The sequence below is a fragment of the Schistocerca americana genome, chromosome 9 (genome assembly GCF_021461395.2).
Source record: "Schistocerca americana isolate TAMUIC-IGC-003095 chromosome 9, iqSchAmer2.1, whole genome shotgun sequence".
NCBI lineage: Eukaryota > Metazoa > Arthropoda > Insecta > Orthoptera > Acrididae > Schistocerca > Schistocerca americana.
The window spans coordinates 136,440,967-136,459,667 of NC_060127.1; the positions used below are offsets into that span (position 1 = coordinate 136,440,967).

General features: G+C 42.6%; 1 protein-coding gene across 1 annotated transcript in view; it reads left to right on the plus strand.

The window, feature by feature from the left end:
* The window catches only part of LOC124551237, a 146,770-nt gene that overhangs the window by 121,999 nt on the left and 6,070 nt on the right, over positions 1-18,701 (plus strand). The window contains exon 6 of the mRNA XM_047126232.1: positions 1,929-2,007. Coding sequence (XP_046982188.1) covers positions 1,929-2,007 — 79 coding nt within the window. The remainder of the gene's footprint in view (positions 1-1,928; positions 2,008-18,701) is intronic.

The window sequence follows — 18,701 nt, forward strand, 5'->3', positions numbered from 1 at the left end:
TCTGATGTGGAATACGAATTCTTCCTGGATTGTCTTCCTCAGATCTTCGAGGCTGCTTAGCTCTTAAACACATACTCAGGACTTCAGATCTCACAATGAAAAGAAGTCGTTTAAGCTCGGATTGGAGAAGTGAGGAGAGTAGTGAAGATCGTGATGTCTGGAGATAGGAGGCTCGGAACATGATTCCACAACGTGACACAACCATCAAATTACAAGCTATTTGTGCAGTTGCACCATCTTTTTGAATCTGTGCTGTCTTCATTTTCATTACACGAGCATCTACAGTTTCGTTTGTTAACAAACTCGTTTGAATGAAAATGAGCTTCAACACTAAGCAGAAAAAATTACATTCTCGTTATTGACCATGGTTTCACGAAAGACACGTCGCTGTTTGTAATTGTCTTCATAAGTTACCGACGTACCTGAGTTTTGGGTGGGTGATAATAAAGACCTCTCTGCCGGGTACTTTGTACTGTTGACACGTCAATCCTTAAACTCATGGCACGTGAGTGAATTGACCATTTAGGCAGACACCCTAATTATGGAGCATCTCTAATCGTTTATGTACCTGACAATGGTGTCTACATGTACAAAGTTACATTGACTTTCGACTTTGTCTTCTGGTTGAACCCAGTATTTTGTGAAAGCAGACTGGTTTTATTTAGGATTCCAGTTACTCCCCACTGTTTTAGCTACAAAACCCTATTCTTCAGCATAATCTCCATTCAATGTGACGACCTTACAGCAGCTTACTGAGAAGGCCCGTATGTGCGCACGGTACCGATCTACTGGTAAATATCGGACCAGAAGTCTTGCTGTGTCGATAACTTCCTCGTCTTCAGTATACTGCTTCCCATGGAATGCGTCCTTGAGAACCATTGGGGTGCGCTGGCTGTTTTGAGGCCTCTTATTGTCACAGAGAATAAGAAGTTTGTTTGCATTTTTGTGGCAATGAGTACACTGAAGTTGTCCCTTCAATTTCCCAAAGCTGTATGCAGCCGGCCAGCACGGGGGAATTCGGACAGCTTTGCGCGACCTTGTTGCAATGGTAACAGACTTCTCGCCCGATAATTCTCCGTCCTTTTGTTCGCTGCCAGTTCTCTGCAGACATCCTGCACATCTCTGTGAATATTTTGTTAGCTGCCAGTTCTCTGCAGACATTCTGCATGTGCCTACGAATACCTGTGATGCTCTGGTTTTTCGCTAAAAAACCTCAGTGGCAGGCACTGCCCCGAATGTACCTCTGTTACAGATGAGATTTTGAAGGCTACATGTAGCACCACAACCTATCGAAACTTCATGAAATTAGAGGGACTGAAGAGGGAATATTCCATTGTGTCTCACAATGTATTCCACATTTTGTTTTTCAACCATTATTGACTGAGGAAAAAAAGTCTTACATTACTTATTGAATGCCCCTGGTATTTTGTAATTTAAGTATAGAAGTTAGAAGTCCATATTAAACAGTAGGTATCCATATAAGTCGAAGGTTGGAGATGGTTAAGGGCATACCATCCCCAATAGGATCATACCTAGTAAAGTAATGTGGTGTTAAAACTAACCTTCAGCTTTACTTTTTATTACCTGCTTCATATATTGAAAACATGGGATGTTCTTTGAAATGTCCTTTTGTTAAATCCAACTTATGATTGACTGAATGTTTTAGCAAAGATGAGCAGTTATTCTTGAGATAAAACTGCTTGGATTTCAGTCATTTACATTAAGCAATAGCAAAATGATTGGGTTTTTGCATTTTCGGCATTTAATTTTGTTCTTGGTTATTGTAGAAATTGGGCAGTACATAATACGTTCTTCATAACTTTCTTTAGATTATTGTATTCATAGTGGCATGTTAACGCTACATGGAAACAGCTGTGTATGTCTTTTTCTCATATCGAAGTCTGCATTCAGTTTTCTGTTCCCAACAGATAGGAATGTTGTAGTGGCAGACATCACAAGCCTATTCCTGATCGGTCCACAAAGATGCCGCACTGACTGCTATGAGCTGTGAGTATGTTACTTTATTAATTCAATGGGCCTTCCATTGTTATATTATGAACCCTCCATACGAGGAGGATTAATTAAGATTATGGTATAAGTTATCATTACTTGGTGAATTTTTATAGATGGAAAAAGATGATCTGTAGGCCTATTTGTTTTAAACAATAATCTGTTCCCAGACATTCATTCATCACACCCTAAAAATGTATTATTTCCCACATGGAGGTGAATGTTATTTCCTTTCACCCCCTCCCCCCCCCCCCCTCCTCCCTGCCCCCCTCCATATTCTTCATGTGTCAATTTTTACAAACAACGTGTTTCATAGTACAATTGTATATTATTCGATATGGTCATTCGTCCAGCTCCTTCATTATATTTCTGACAACTAAAACTTGTCGTCTCCAGGTCGGATCTCCACAAACACACAGGTGTGGGCTACGGGTATCAAAGAATCTGCCGGAAATATCTGTGGCTCGTCAGGAAAAGCCGTTTTTTTGTGTGGTGTCTAGCCCTCAAAGGCACACCGGCTTTTGATTGTTGCAGGAGTGTTGCCAACAAACAGCTTTCATACCTCGCCCATGTGGTAACGTTCCCAATGTTCTAGTAGTATATCGTGATGAAACCAAGCAAGGTAAGTTTCAGTGCTTAATGACTGGATGTTTGAGAGCATCAAGGCCCACAAGACGTCAGAATTCCAGGTGTATTGCACAGTATGTAGCAAGTCTTTCACTCTCAGCAACATGGTGAAGATGGCTGTAATCAGCCATGTGGAAGGCACTAACCACCTCATGGCAGTCGTGGCTGTCAAAAAGATACTGGAAATTTGTCTTTTTCGTCAGTTCTCAGTGAGTGAAGTGCCACAGCTGTTGAGTGATGTGCAGACTCTTTAAGGCTGCCCAACATCTCACTGACTTTAACGGGATTTTGTTTTCAATGACTGTGTTGGTTTTTTACCATGCCGTTGTTCAAAAGTGGCAGACAGACTTTGGCATTTTCAACACACCCTTGCGCAGCTTGGTGTAGCCAATCCTTTTCTAACGTCCAGTTTTGGCGTTCATTATGGGAACTTGCCACTGGTTTTTCAGTGATGAGGGAGGATTGGCAAGGTATGCCTCGCTAGCCTGCTTTCTCGATGTTCCTGTTCTTCTTGCTTCCTCTTTAAAAGAGGGGCTGGACTTAGTCCCACTTTTTATACAGTCCAATTTTTACCCAGTCCAATCTAGCCACTGTCATGGATGATGATGATGATGATGATTATGATGATGATGATGATGATGATGATTTGCGTTTTCATCATCAGCACCCAGTCCCCAGGCAGAGAAAATTTCCAACCTGGCCGGGAATCGAACCTGGGTCCCCGTGATCCAGAGGCAGCAACGCTAGCCACTAGACCACGAGCTGCGAACATGCATTATTATGTCAAGGAAAGATCCTTGTTTGCATTTTATAATATTTATTGGCATGACTAGCCTGCAGTTCACACTTAAGTGCCTGGCAGAGGGTTCTTTGTACAATTTTCAGATTATTTCTTTACCGTTTCGCCTCAAGTAGCAGCGCACAAGAAAAACGAACATATAAATCTTTCCATTTTTTTAATTTTATTATGATGATACTCTCTCCATATGTAGTTGGGGGTTAACAAAATATTTCCACCTGTGGAGGAGAAAGTTGGTGATTGAAAGTTCGTAAATAGCTCACGTCGCAACAAAAAACTTCTTTGTTTTGATGATTGCCACCCCAACTTGTGTATCGTTTCCATGACACTCTCTCCCGTATATTGTGATAACACAAAATGAGTTGCCCTACTTTGGACTTTTTTTATGTTCTCCATCAATCCTATCTAGTAAGGATCCCACACTGTATGACAGTACTCTAGCAGAGGGCAGACAAGTGTAATTCCTAGGTGTTTAGTTGAGTTTACAGCTTTGAGATTCATGCGATTTATCGTCTAACTGAAATTTGATGGATATTTTGTAGTACTCATGCGAATGACCTCACACTTTTCTTTATTTAGGGCCAATTGCCACTTTTCACACCATACAGATATCTTGTCTTTCCCAACGTGACATTTTTATATCACATGGTGGAATACAAGATGTCTCAAACCACGAAGAAAATGTTAAGTTTGTTACTAAGGGGGGGGGTGGGGGGGGGGGAGTGTAAGTTAGAATTATTTGTCATTTACAATTTGCCAATTAATTGCACTGGTCATGCGAGTGACCTGTTCAGGAAAATGTTAGTGGATAGCAATATAGCACAAAAATGCAGCTCTGCAAGAACAAAAACTGTCGCAATCAATGGAGAAATGGTCAAAAAAATCCCAACCTAGCACTACAACTACAATTCAGAGAACAGGTATGGAATTGATGCTTTGGCCATTTCCAGTGTTTTTATTTCTATTTTTATATCCATTATATAGCTTTTTGACGTCACAGGAAAAGACTCACATCAGTTGCCTTTGGATTATACTAAAAATGAGCCACAATTTTTGACCATTCATATTTGAAAGGTTGGTAGGTATGTAGTATCACAAGGTTCACATCATTGTCTTATTTGGATATTTGATTGTTTTGGGGACACTGGTACTTCCAGAGCATGCTCGTTGTCGTCTGGTGAGATTACTGGACATGATGAAGATGCTCCCTTGACACTTGACTAGATCACAGTGACTGGTGAATCGGGAAGCTCACAGTTGACGGTCGATTTCTTGACCTCTGAGGTATTGCAGCCCAAAGTCACGTCCACCACTGCCACTAACACTACATCAACTAACATTCTTGTTGTCACCTCCACCAATGCCACTAACGCTGCATCGGCTAACAGTCGTATTTCAAAGTACCAGATCCAGGATCATGGCGGAAATATTATGGACTCTGAAGGCTGTTGAGAATCATGTGTCCTTTTCTACTACAAGAAAGCAGACTGCTTTGTTTCCGATCATGTTCCATAATGATGATGTAGCAAGTAAAATGCATCTTGGGTGGACCAAGACACCATATTGTATTGTTCGTGAGTTAGCTCTGCACTTTAGGAAAAATATTCTCAAAGATCTTGAAGGGGATGTTCCTTTTGTAATATTACTTGATGAGAGCCTTAACAAGGTGGCTGAGTTGCAGCAAATGGATTTTGCTCTCAGATATTGGCATAAAGTTAACAAACAAGATGTGAGATGCACCATTTTTCATCTGCATTTTTAGGCCATACCACTACTGCCGATATGTTGGATGGTTTTAAGATAGAAACTTCTGATCTGAATCTTATCAACATGCTTAAGGTATCAGTGGATGGGCCCAATGTCAATTGGACATTCTTGATGGATTTCTGCCGTGACCTGAAGAGTATTAATAGGAACAGTGCATCAACTTTTATTGATATGGGATGTTGTGGTCCTCATAGAATTCATCAGAGTTTCCAGAATGCAGCCTTAAAGACTAACTGGGGCATTGTACCTTTCATGAGATCGATTTGTAATGTGTTGAAGAATGTACCTGTTCTGTGGGCTCTCTGGAGAACTAGGATGCGGTCAACAGGGGTGTAAAAATCATCCCCTTTCCAGAGGCTTATGTGGACAAAGTAAAGGAACACGAGATTAAAATATATATACTTACAGTGAACAATGTTGTGGTACCTCAGATCCTCTGCTGCCAGCTAAAATATCATTTTTTAGCTTTATTTTGGAGCAGGTCATGCCCTTTTTGAGGGAATTCCAATGTGTGGCCCCTACGGCACATCTCCTGTACAATGCTTTGTCATCTCTACTTCCTGATGTGATGTCCTTACTTGTTAAGGCTGAAGTATGTAACTGTTGAAAGATAAGTGTGTGATATAAACCTTGATAATAAAGTTGGTCTTATTCCTGCAATAGACACGAATTTAGGTCATGGTGTATGGTATGAGCTCAGAAAAGTAAAAGTTCTTGCAAAGATTTTTTAACTTTCAGGATTGAGTGCAAGGACTTTCTGATTGAAATCTGCTCAAACAGCCTTCTAAAGCCACCTTTGAAGTACAGAATTTGAACATTCATAGACTTTTGCGATCTAGTTGTCATAAATAGCAGCCCAAGAACTAGCAACGCTAGAATCTTGAATGTCTTGCAGAAATTCTCTTCACAGAATTGGACAAGATGTCAAGTTTATGATGGCCTGAAATCAGCCGGTGGTGTCTTAAAGATTGACGTTAACAAGGGAATGAATCTGGATTATCACAATGCTCGAGATCGGTATGGTGACGCTTCAAAACAGAAGCAATGTGAATAAGATGAAGCAGCCAAGAGAGCCACACAGAAGAGGTCCATTGTCCAACAAGTTAAAGAACTGGAGGCCAAAAAGTCACGGATATTGGCCGAAAGTCAGTCAGGCAGCAGTAGCCAACTGCAGCAGACACAGCAACAGATAAGTAACCGAATTTGTCATTTATGAGTTTCTAACCAGGAGCGAATTTTATTATATCATCTGTGTGCTTTAATAGTTTAGTTTCTTGAGTTTCTGCGTCTAAATTTAACATCTAATAGCCACAGTTCTCGCGTTTTCATTTGCGTCAGAAAGTAAATCGATTTTGTGACATATTTCAAGTTCCAAATCAGGGTCAAATTATTTAGTTTCACCTGAGTGCTTCGGTAATTATGTTTTTGAATATCTGCGTATTATTACACACAGTTTGTGTGTTTTCGTCAGGTTCTACAGTAGATATCCGTAGCGTGACTCGATAGTCCATTTCTCTGCATAGTTTAGTTTTCGACGACCTTTAGTACGGACAGGGACTGCGATTGTTTTGTGCGGATGTGAGCCGAGCAGCTTGAGGCTGCAGTGGATGGGCACCACTATTGTAGGCCAGCCGTGGGGATCCAACGGACGTCCAGCACGTCAGAGTCCTCTGATCGGTCCTCACCGGTGGCCAACCCAGTTACTGCTCGCATTGAGGCTGACCCCTCACCTGTGGTCGAGTGGGAGTTTGCCCCGGGGTGAAGCAGGTGGCGAAAGAATTTCCTGGCGGCCGCACATACGGCCTCCCCGGTTGGTCTGAGAAACAGGTTCCAGGTGCTGTCCGTGGCTGACACTGTCGCTGAGCCAGATGCTGTCGCCTGTCCTGTTTCAAGGGAAACCACTCAGCCTGCAAGATCCGGGCAATCGCAGAGGGTGGGATTATTGATAGTTGGGAGCTCCAACGTTAGGTGCGTTATGGGGCCCCTTAGGGACTTGGCTGACAAGAAGGGTAAGAAATCCAATGTGCACTCTGTGTGCATACCGGGTGGAGTCATTTCAGATATGGAAAGGGTCCTCCCGGATGCCATGAAGAGCACAGGGTGCAGCCAACTGCAGGTGATGGCTCACGTCAGTACCAATGATGTGTGTCAGTTTGGATCAGAAGAGATGCTCTCTGGTTTCAAGCGGCTAACAGAAGCGGTAAAGGCTGCCAGTCTTTCTTGCAAGATGAAAGCAGAGCTGACCATTTGCAGCATAGTCGACAGGACCGATTGCAGACCTCTGGTACAGAGCCGAGTGGAGGATCTGAATCAGAGGCTCAGACTGTTCTGCGACCGTGCAGGCTGCAGATTCCTCGACTTGCGCCAAAGGGTGGTTGGGTTTCGGGTTCCGCTGAATAGGTCAGGTGTCCACTATACGCAGGAGGCGGCTACATGGGTAGCAGGGGCTGTCTGGCATGGACTGGGCAGTTTTTAAGGTTAGAGGGTCACAGGAAACCACAAGGCCTTTAGTCACAAAGGGTGCAGGCCAAACATAGGAAGAATGTAGATAAAGGAACCATTGGTATAACAGTTGTAAATTGTCGTAGCTGTGTTGGGAAAGTGCCAGAGCTCCAAGCGCTAATAGAAAGCACTGATGCTCAAATTGTTATAGGCACTGAAAGCTGGCTAAGCTCAGCCAAAATTTTTGAGAAGAACCTAATGGTGTTCTGGAAGGATAGGCTAAATGCAGTTGGCGGTGGCGTGTTTGTTGCTGTTAGCTGTAGTTTAACTTGTCGCGAAGTTGAAGTAGATACTTCCTGTGAGTTAGTATCGGCAGAGGTCATTGTTGGCAACCAGAATAAAATAATAATTGGATCCTTTTACTGACCTCCCAATTCAGATTATACAGTTGCTGAAAGGTTCAAAGGAAACTTGAGTTTGATTTCAAACACGTACCCGAACCATATTTTCTGGCACAAAATCCAAAGCGATTCTGGTCATATGTGAAGTATGTTAGCGGCAAGAAACAGTTACTACCATCTCTGCGCGATAGCAATGGAGATACTATCGAAGACAGTGCTGCCAAAGCAGAGTTACTAAACACAGCCTTCCGAAATGCCTTCACAAAAGAAGACAGAGTAAATATTCCAGAATTCGAATCGAGAGCAGCTACCAACATGAGTAACGATGAAGTAAATATCTTTGGAGTAGTGAAGCAACTTAAATCACTTAATAAAAGCAAGTCTTCTAGTCCAGACTGTATGCCAATTAGGTTCCTTTCGGAGTATGCTGATGCATTAGCTCCATACTTAACAATAATATACAACCGTTCGCTCGACAAAAGATCCGTACCCAAAGACTGGAAAGTTGCACAAGTCACACCAATATTCAAGAAAGGTAGTAGGAGTAATCCACTAAATTACAAGCCCATATCGTTAATGTCGATATGCAGCAGGATTTTAGAACATATATTGTGTTCGAACGTAATGAATTACCTCAAAGAAAACGGTCTATTGACACACAGTCAACATGGGCTTAGAAAACATTGTTCTTGTGAAACACAGCTAGCTCTTCATTCACATGAAGTGCTGAGTGCTATTGACAAGGGATTTCAGATCAATTCCGTATTTCTGGATTTCCGAAGGCTTTTGACACTGTACCACGCAAGCGGCTCATAGTAAAATTGCATGCATATTAAAATTGCATGCTTATGGAATACCGTCTCAGTTATGTGACTGGATCTGTGATTTCCTGTCAGAGAGGTCACAGTTCGTTGTAATTGACAGAAAGTCATCGACTAAAACAGAAATGATTCCTGGCATTCCCAAAGGTAGTGTTATAGCCCCTTTGCTGTTCCTTATCTACATAAATGATTTGGGAGGCAATTTGAGCAGCTATCTTCGGTTGTTTGCAGATGACGCTGTCGTTTATTGACTAATAAAGTCATCAGAAGATCAAAACAAACTGCAAAACGATTTATAAAAAATATCTGAATGGTGCAAAAAGTAGCAGTTGACCCTAAATAACAAAAAGTGTGAGGTCATCCACATGAGTACTAAAAGGAACTCATTAAACTTCGGTTACACGATAAATCAATCTAATCTAAAAGCTGTGAATTCAACTAAATACCTAGGTATTACAATTATAAACAATTTAAATTGGAAGAAACACATAGAAAACATTGTGGGGAAAGCTAACCAAACACTGCGTTTCATTGGCAGGACACTTAGAAAATGTAACACACCTACTAAGGAGACTGCCTACACTAAACTTGTCTGTGCTCTTTTAGAATACTGTTGCGTGGTGTGGGATCCTTACCAGATAGGACTGACTGAGTACATAGAAAAAGTTCAAAGAAAGGCAGCACGTTTTGTATTATCGTGAAATATCGGAGAGAGTGTCACAGAAATGATAACAGGATTTGGGATGGACATCATTAAAAGAAAGACGTTTTTCGTTGCGACGGAATCTTCTCATGAAATTCCAATCACCAACTTTCTCCTCCGAATGCGAAAATATTTTGTTGACACCGACCTGCATAGGGAGGAACGATCACAAAGATAAAATAAGGGAAATCAGAGCTCGTACGGAAAGATATCGGTGTTCATTCTTTCCGCGCACTATAAGAGATTGGAATAATAGAGAATTGTGAAGGTGGTTCGGTGAACCCTCTGCCAGGCAGTTAAATGAGATTTGCAGAGTATCCATGTAGATGTAGATGTAGATGAAGATGAAAGTGTCACTGTACAGAGGGGAATTGAAGAGATCGCTTCTCTCACAAAGGAGTTTTGACTGGTTTTCATTAATTGATTTGAATTGTTTGTTTGACAAAATATAAAGTGTTATCATTTGGCAGAGAAAAGTCACTAAATGTTCTCGAGTGATGTTCTTAGTTTTTAAACTTTAATGTTATATAATACAACATATTTCTTTTATGTTTGTCTGGTCCGATGCATTATCTTTCCTGGAAAGTTCATAAATCCTATATGGTAGGATGAAGGTGTTACCAAAGAATGAAACGTAATAAAGAAGGTGACGGAAAAGGCCTCTGTCTACATTTTGATGTTCAGTTTTCCAGGCTCATCAGGAATGAATACCTATTTTATACGCTCTAGTTTCTGTCCATTTTTTACTAACCCCTAGTAATATTTAGTACCAAAACCTTGACCATAGAAGACAGCCCATAACAATCCATGCTAATTTAGGGCAATAATGGCCAGGCAGCTTATGTGCCAAAATTAACCACACACAAAAAAAGAAAGTTCATAAAGAAATTAGTTACAAAATGTGTGACACACACTGATGCCAAAAACTATTTCAAGCTACGTACCTCAAAACATTTGTTACTCCATTTCCATCAGTTGTGAAGAAGCCTCACAACCATTTTGTGGATGAAACTCTTTCTTCAGAGCATTTTCATGCAAGCATCGTTACCTACATCACTGAGAGCCACCAGGTCCCTGTCACCGTAAGCTTCCAGCATGCTTCAGCGACCACCTTGTAGTGTGGCGGTGGAATGTTGTGTGTCTCAGGGATTGGGGATCTTGGCCTAAATTTCAAGGTGTGCTGTGTGCCAATGAGATGCATGGCTGTTGAGGTGAAACAGTCATTAGCAGGCAACCTCTGGGGAACCTGCAGCACCTCAGTTGTATAAGGCTTCCCCAGGCATGAGGGGCTCTGTCCGGGTGGACTTCCTTCCCTAGCTGCTCATGGGAACACCATGAAGCCGCCGGCCACGGTGGTCTCACGGTTCTAGGCGCTCAGTCCAGAACCGCACGACTGCTACGGTCGCAGGTTCGAATCCTGCCTCGGGCATGGATGTGTGTGATGTCCTTGGGTTAGTTAGGTTTAAGTACTTCTAAGTTCTAGGGGACTGATGACCACAGATGTTAAGTCCCATAGTGCTCAGAGCCATTTGAACCATGAAGCCTAAATCTCATTTTCCTACTCCCAGCAGTTCGGGTGGCCCTTTGGGCAGTATTACCACCCAAAATGCTAAGAAGCCTCGTGTGGTTAGTCCACCTGGATCATGTCCGACTGTCAACGACAGTAACCAAAGTAACATCACATCCTGTGGTGGATAATGTTTTTGTTGTTATGAAACATGTGGAGGGTTATTTCAGAAAACTGTCAATGTTTTATATTTATAAAAAACTTGACGTACTTGTTGGGCAACTCAGATCTATTCTCTTCTGCTGGAGATTATGAAGGCTCCCCAAGTACAGAAGCTGTTGAATGCCAATCTGCTTGGGGAATATCCCATCACCAATGAGCTGCACACCGGGTTGAATAACGTTAAAGGTGTTATGACTTGCTGGGACATTGCAGATATGGATATGAAAGAACTGCAAGAGGAATTTGCACGTGCGCGGGTGACTGACGTCCAAAGCGTTATGAAAAGGTTTGACGGGGAGCTGCGAAAGTCGGCCTCATTTATTCTGACACTCAGTCTTCCGAAGTTGCCAGACTGTATTGTTGCAGGATTTCTCCGCCTTAAGGTAAGACCATATGTCCGAAATCCAATGCGCTGCTTTAAGTGCCAGCACTTAAGTTATACCACTACGGGTTGTAATGGTCGGGCTACATGTGGCCGATATGGCAGTGCAGCACACGAAAAGGATTTCCAGTGCACTGCGTCACCCAGGTGTCTTAATTGCTCACAGGCCCATCTGGTTTGGAGCAGGTATTGTCCTGTCTATGTTGAAGAAAAGACGATTCACAAAATTAAAGTCATCCAATGTATATCGTACTCTGTCAAGTCTTTTTGTCTCGGCTTTGACACAGCATTTCCAGAATATCAGTATTAGCACCCCAACTATGCCTGTTGAGCAGGGCACATCTACCTGTTAATGTAAATGTAGCTGCCAGCCTGCGCTGCTGGTTCCTATCGGTAAGCATTGAATGTTACCGAGCATAACACCAGAATACACAGAAAACCCTCATGGCAGACATCTGATGAGATTCCATCGAGTGTTTGTTCAGTTAGCCTTGCCAACAATCCCAAAATCCAAGGTGAGGACCAAGGCCGGATGGCCGAAGCGGTCCGCTTCGAAACCATCAGACCGTGCGACCTTGCTGTTGTCTGATGGATCTGAAGGAGATCATAGCAAAGCTGGTATGGACATTGAAGTTTTCCTGAGGGTACCAGTGAGTCCCTCTGTTGCTGTGTCGACACCACAGCGAGTTGAGAAGAGGAAAGACAAGAGTAAACCCTTGTCATTAAAATGGCTTCCATACTGCAGTGGAACATCAATGGGTTGAGGACTCGTGTGGAGGAACTGAAACTCCTAGCACAGGCACGCCCCTTGTGCCTGTGTTTACAAGAAACTCATTTTAAAGATACAGACATCCCTGTACTATAGGGTTATACACTACACTACAAGGATGACATAGGGTGGAGTGGGGGCAGAAAGAACCAAGGGATGGGTCGTCACGTTTGTCAGTAATATGCACCACTCCTCTGCTCTCCCCTTCGCTACTGACCTGCAAGCATTTGTTGTTGAAATCCATGCCCATCAGAGGATTACAGTTTGCCCGCTGTTTTTTACCTCTGCTAGATGCAGTAGCCTCTGAGGCTGTCACAGCTCTTGTAGGACTACTCCCACACCCATTTCTCCTTCTGGGGACTTCAGTGACCATCACGTCCTGGGGTGCTCGACCTCTACTTGCCCTCGAAGTCAGGTTTTGGAGAGCCTCGTGATGTCTCGCGAGCTGTGCATCCTCAACACAGGTAATCCCACTCATTTCTGTAGTGCTACGGGGTCATTCTCAGCCATCGGCCTCTCTTTCTGCTCTCCTGACCTCACAGGCTCTGTTCAGTGGGAGGTCATTAATAACCTCCATTGCAGTGCCTACTCCGCATCTCCCTACCCAGCCACCGAAATGTATGGTCAGCAGGGCTAAGTGGACGCTCTTCAGCCAGCTGGCTGTGTTCGAACACCGCGACAGCATCCACGAATGGGTGGACCACATCACACGAGGGGTCCAACGTGCTGCTGACCTATCCATCCCAAAGTCCTCAGGACATTTTAGGAGGTGACCTGTACCTTGGTGGACAGATGAGTGCTGTTCAGCAATCTGGAACAGGCTTGTGGCTCTTAGACATTTTCAACACCGACCAACAGCAGACAACGTAAGGGCCCTTCTAGTTGCAAAAATGTCCAAGGCTCAACCCGTCATTATGGAGAGTAAGAAAAGGTGATGGCTAGCATTCCTGAAGTCAATTAATCATTCCACTTCTTCTACAAAGCTATGGGAAGCCATCCACAGGATTTCCGGTAAACACAGTCATTTACCAATAACAGCAGTGCTGAAATAGAGGTGTCTCCAAAAAGCATCTGGAGACATTGTACAGACATTGGCTGAGCACTTTGCAAAAACTACTGCCAGTGTAAGTCAGGATCCGGCGTTTTGTCGCTACCGTGCAACTGTAGAGAGAGTGGTAGTTTGACTTCAGATCCCACAGTTCTGAGGCCTAAAATTCCCCTTTCTCCATGTGGGAGCTTTAATCGGCACTGACTGAAGCTTGTGACACTGCACCCAGTCACGACGAAATATGGCACTGCATGCTTCGACATCTGCCAGCGGCATTGGTGAAAATCCTCCTAGAATGTTTCAATCTCATATGGTGGACAGCCAACTTCCCCAACTTGTGGAGGGAGGCAATTCTTATAGCTCTCCTCAAACCAGGATAGGATCGCACATATCTGAGGAGTTATCAGAGAGTCACCTCGATGAGCTGTGTAGGAAAGACTGTGGAGTGAATGGTTTACCATTGTCTGGTCTGGTTGTTAGAGACCAGGCAACACCTTAGGTACTCTGTGTGGTTTCCGGAGATTTCAACCAGACCTTGCTAGAGGTGGCTATTCTGCAGGCTGTCATATGTAACCATCACTGTATCGGCATATTCTTCAATATCAGTAAGACGTATGATACTACTTGGAGACACTGTATTGTAGCACAACTGCATCAGTGGGGTTTTGTGGCTACATCTCCATCTTTATCCGGTCTTTCCTGTTTCAGCAGCTTTTTGGGACCTGAGTTGGTGACACGCTGTCAGACCTATTTGAGCAAGAGAATGGTGTCCCTCAGGGCAGTGTTTTTAAGTGTTGCCCTCTTTGCCGTAGCCATAAAGAGTATCACGTCTATGGTAAGGAGTCCTGTACAGTGCTCCTTACTTATGGATGATTTTGCTGTTTTCTGTTCCTCTTCCAGTGTTGTAAGAGCGAGACACTAGTCGCAGCTTACAGTGCGGTGGTTAGAGGAGTGAGCTGCAAAGATGGGTTTTCTGTGTGTGTGTGTGTGTGTGTGTGTGTGTGTGTGTGTGTGTGTGTAGATGCGCACGCGCATGCGCGAATGTTCATTTTAGTTATTCCCATCATATTTTTAATTTACCTGCTGTGCATATGGGCGACACCATTCGACATTTAGAGTGTCAGAGGTTTCTGGGCCTCATTTCTTACTCCAAATTGTATTGGTTGCCACCCCTGAGAGATCTGACAGCCAGAACCCTGACAGCACTGAATATCTTAAAGCGCCTTAGTCACAGGTCTTGGGGAGCAGGCAGGGTGCATCTTCTCCAGTTTTATAGGGCTTTTGTGCGTTCGCAGCCGAACTATGGGAGCATGGTGTATGAGTAAGTGAGGCTCTCTTATTTGCAGATCTTTGACACTGTCTACCATGAGGTGATTCAGCTGACCACAGGTACATATAGAACCAGTCTCGTACCCAGCCTCTATGCCGAGACGGGGAAATCGCCACTTACAATCCTGCAGCAATTCCTCATGGTCATTTTTTCCAACCTTCCACAAGCCACAATGCCATTTGGGATCCGCATGCAGCATGTGCTGTAGTCACTCGGTGTGGAGCCAATATGACCCCAAATCCAGGGTTTTAACCATCTGCCACCCTGTTTACTGGAGAGGCCCAGAGTGATTTTAGGTTTGGTGCAGTACAGGAGAGATAGCACTCCTGCTCCTGTTTTTGAGATATTTCCTGACATTTTAGCTGAGCACCACGACTATGTCACTGTTTTTGTGGATGACTCAAAACAGGGGGATTCTTTTGGCTCCTCTGTTGTTTCCTCAGATTGTGTCCTCAAGTTCCAACTGCCTCAAGCCTTTACTCTCTATGATGCAGAATAGTGTGCAGTCTTGCAGGCACTGGAGTAGAAGAGATGTTAAAGTGCTAAATTTCTTGTCTGTTCTGATTTTTGAGTGCCCTTTACTCTCTGAAACGTGTGTACCCAGCGGATAAAATAGTCAAGACTATCCAGGATAGCCACCTCCACCTACAACAACTGAGGAAGGTGGTGTCTTTGTGCTGGTTACTGGGGCACCTTGGAATTGTGGGAATTGAAAGGGCGGCTCTAGCAGCCAAGGAGGCGTGCCTCGATCCGCAGGTATTTCAGTCTACCATCTCCGTGCGTGCTATGACCTCTCTGTTACGCTCAAAAGTCTCGTGTCAGTGGGAAGTTGAGCGGCTGGAAGTGACTGACAATAAGCTCCATGTTGTGAAGCCCGCAACTAGGCCATAGAGTACCTCCTTCCAGCTGAGTTGATGGGACGATGTTCTCATCACTCGCCTTCGCATAGGCCACAGCAACTACGACACGTGGCTTCTCGGCCCAGCGAGAGAACCCTCCAAGTGTGACACTTGCAGTGTACAGATAACTGTGCACCACTATTACACTGCATTTTACTTTTCGACCAGCAGACTACAGCTGATTTGCCGATGGATCTGAAGTCTATTTTAGGTAATGATTAAATGAATGTGGTTTGAGTTTTAAAGTTTTGTGAATTGTCCAACATTTTTTGCCAAGATTTTAGGCAGATGGTTTTAGTGTGTTCACCTGGTGACTGGATCGCCCCTATTTTATGTAAGTGGCCTGCAAGTGACATTTTCCTGTACCTTACTTTTAGCTCCTTCGTCATTTTATTTATGTGTTAGTCTATTTTCATAGCATCTTCTATTCATCCCCATTGTATTAATATGTACAGTAACATTTTAATACCTGTTCCCACATTTGTTTCTTTTAATATGTTTAGGGGCGCTGAAAACCTCGCTGTTTAGCACCCGTAAGCACCAACCAAAAACACACACACACACACACACACACACACAGTACCTATCTCAACTTTTCAAATTCAGCTGGAGTTCTGTGCAAAACTGTGGGTTTGTTTCCTAACCCAACAGACACTTCTAATCTGTCTTGAGGGTGTGTGACAACTGATAATCCTCTGTGGAAAGAAAGATGTATTCTGAAGAATAGTTTTTGATGTCATCTCTGCTGCAAAATTTGCCCTCAGCCTGTCATTTGAAAAATGACTTATGGTTCGAGACAAAACTTAATAATGAGATAATAGTAAATCAGTATTGTTAATGCACAGGTGAACTGCCATTTCCGGCAATGTGTTTCAAGGATGTGTATGGTTTGAATTGTTATTAAAAAAATCTCATTGTCTTCATCAACAACTTTTCATATGCATTGTGTATGATTGGCAGGTAAAAGTTATTTGCTGAAAGTTAACTTCAAGTACAGATGTTAAATTTCCTGTGGCTGCACTTAATAAAATATCTGATAACCCTTGTATATACGAAGGATGAAGAAATCTACTGTCATTGTTTTTGTATGTATGTCTTGTTCCATTACCTCAGCCTTGTATATAGTTGTTCCATTTGCTTGGTCCTCCTGCTCAGATGTTAATTATGGAGACTGCTGGTAATTATTGAAGCTGCAGCTGTGTAACAATGAACACACTGTCATTTCAGCCTGAGCAGAATGCCGGAATCATTTTGACTCCTCATTTGTTACATGAAGTTTTTCTCGCAGCTTAAAATTTGTTAGAATTTCACATGAAAGGACTGAAAGTGTCACTTATTTTGCTGAAAATAGCTGAATTTCCACATATTGTAACACCTAATGAAAAGACAAAACTTTTGTTCAGTTTCCATGTAATCGTAAGATTGTCAGCACTTTAGATATAACACAGTTTTGACAAACTTCAAATTTGTTATTGATTTTAATCTGATGAATAGTTTTCTGTTCATATTAAATTCTTGCACTGTGATTCAAACAATTTCAACTGATGATTTGATGCTGTCTCGTATGTTTAAAAGATTTGATTCTGTGGAAAATATGTTTTATCTGCAAAGGCATTGATAGAAACCGTAACATGGTCTAAATATTCCTTCCTAAGACCTAACATAAAATTTGAAAATACTGCAATGTCTATTTCAGAATTATTTTTCTATTTGAGAATTGTTGGAAAGTGAATGAATTCTTGATGTGCAGGATCTTTTTCAAAGACATCCAGCTTGCAATGGAAAAAAGACACACAGTGTATTAGATCTCGTATTAATTTCCCATTTCTTTTTAGCTTGGTATTGAGTGCATTTAAATGTTTCAGAATATCTTTCAGGAAAGTCACAGATAGCATATTGCATTCATTTGCTAGGAACTCCAGATGCTTCCTTGCTTCTTGTGTATTCAAGGTGTCTGAGATAGAAGTTACTATTTCTGTTATTTGCCAAAAATGTTCACTTGTCCTTGACTGAGCCAGCAAACATTGTTGTGCTGCAGTAAGTCAGATGTCCCAAACTGCACTCAGATAGAAACTCTTTGAACTGTCAGTGCTGAGGAGAAGGATGAGCCCTAATAAAATTAATCAACCTGATCACGCTGTTTTTCTTTGCCGTTCATCATTCGGCTCCCCGTAGTTAAAAGACACACCACTTTATCATAATTAATTTTTGATTTTGTCATGACGTCATCAAACTCTTGACTAAATCTTCTCCACAAGTCTTACCATTAAACAGCAATAATGCCACCAATTCTTCCCTAAATGCTTTACTTTCAATGTACAAAAATCGCACAAAAGTTGACGTTTGTTCTTCATCAGCAATGCCACACTATTCATCAAGAGAGTGGCATAGCAAGGCATGATCTGCAGGAGTTCAAGCAAACGACTTCTGCTGTCAGCAGCTAAAATTTCGATTCTTCTCGTATTGCTTCTTGCCAACAATGGAATATCTTGAACTGTGGCAATAACATTCTCTCTCTCTCTCTCTCTCTCTCTCTCTCTCTCTCTCTCTCTCTCTCTTCAAAAAGTGCTGTGACCACTTGTAACACACTTTTTTTTTAAAATCTCTGACTTGAAATGGCTTCGGGTGTTTATTAAATGTCCAACACACATGCATCTATGCTTTGGCTGTTTTTTCTTGCTCACTGATAGAGCAACTTACTAATGCTGTGCTTTGCTCATAAGAAGCTAGAGGTGCCTGGAGTTTTTCTTGGTGAGCTTCATTACCCAAAGGAAATTTTTTTGTATAACTGCGGATGGATTGTTTCGTATTGTTGATTCAAATTGGCACTTTTAACAATAGTGACATTTTGTTGCATATGAGGCAAAGTGTAACAGCTCCAGGCCTGTCAGGCAGCGTAGGACAATATCGTTCAATCCACTCGGTCAAAAACTTCCTATTTTAACTATCAACTTTGCAGATTTTTGGGATCCAT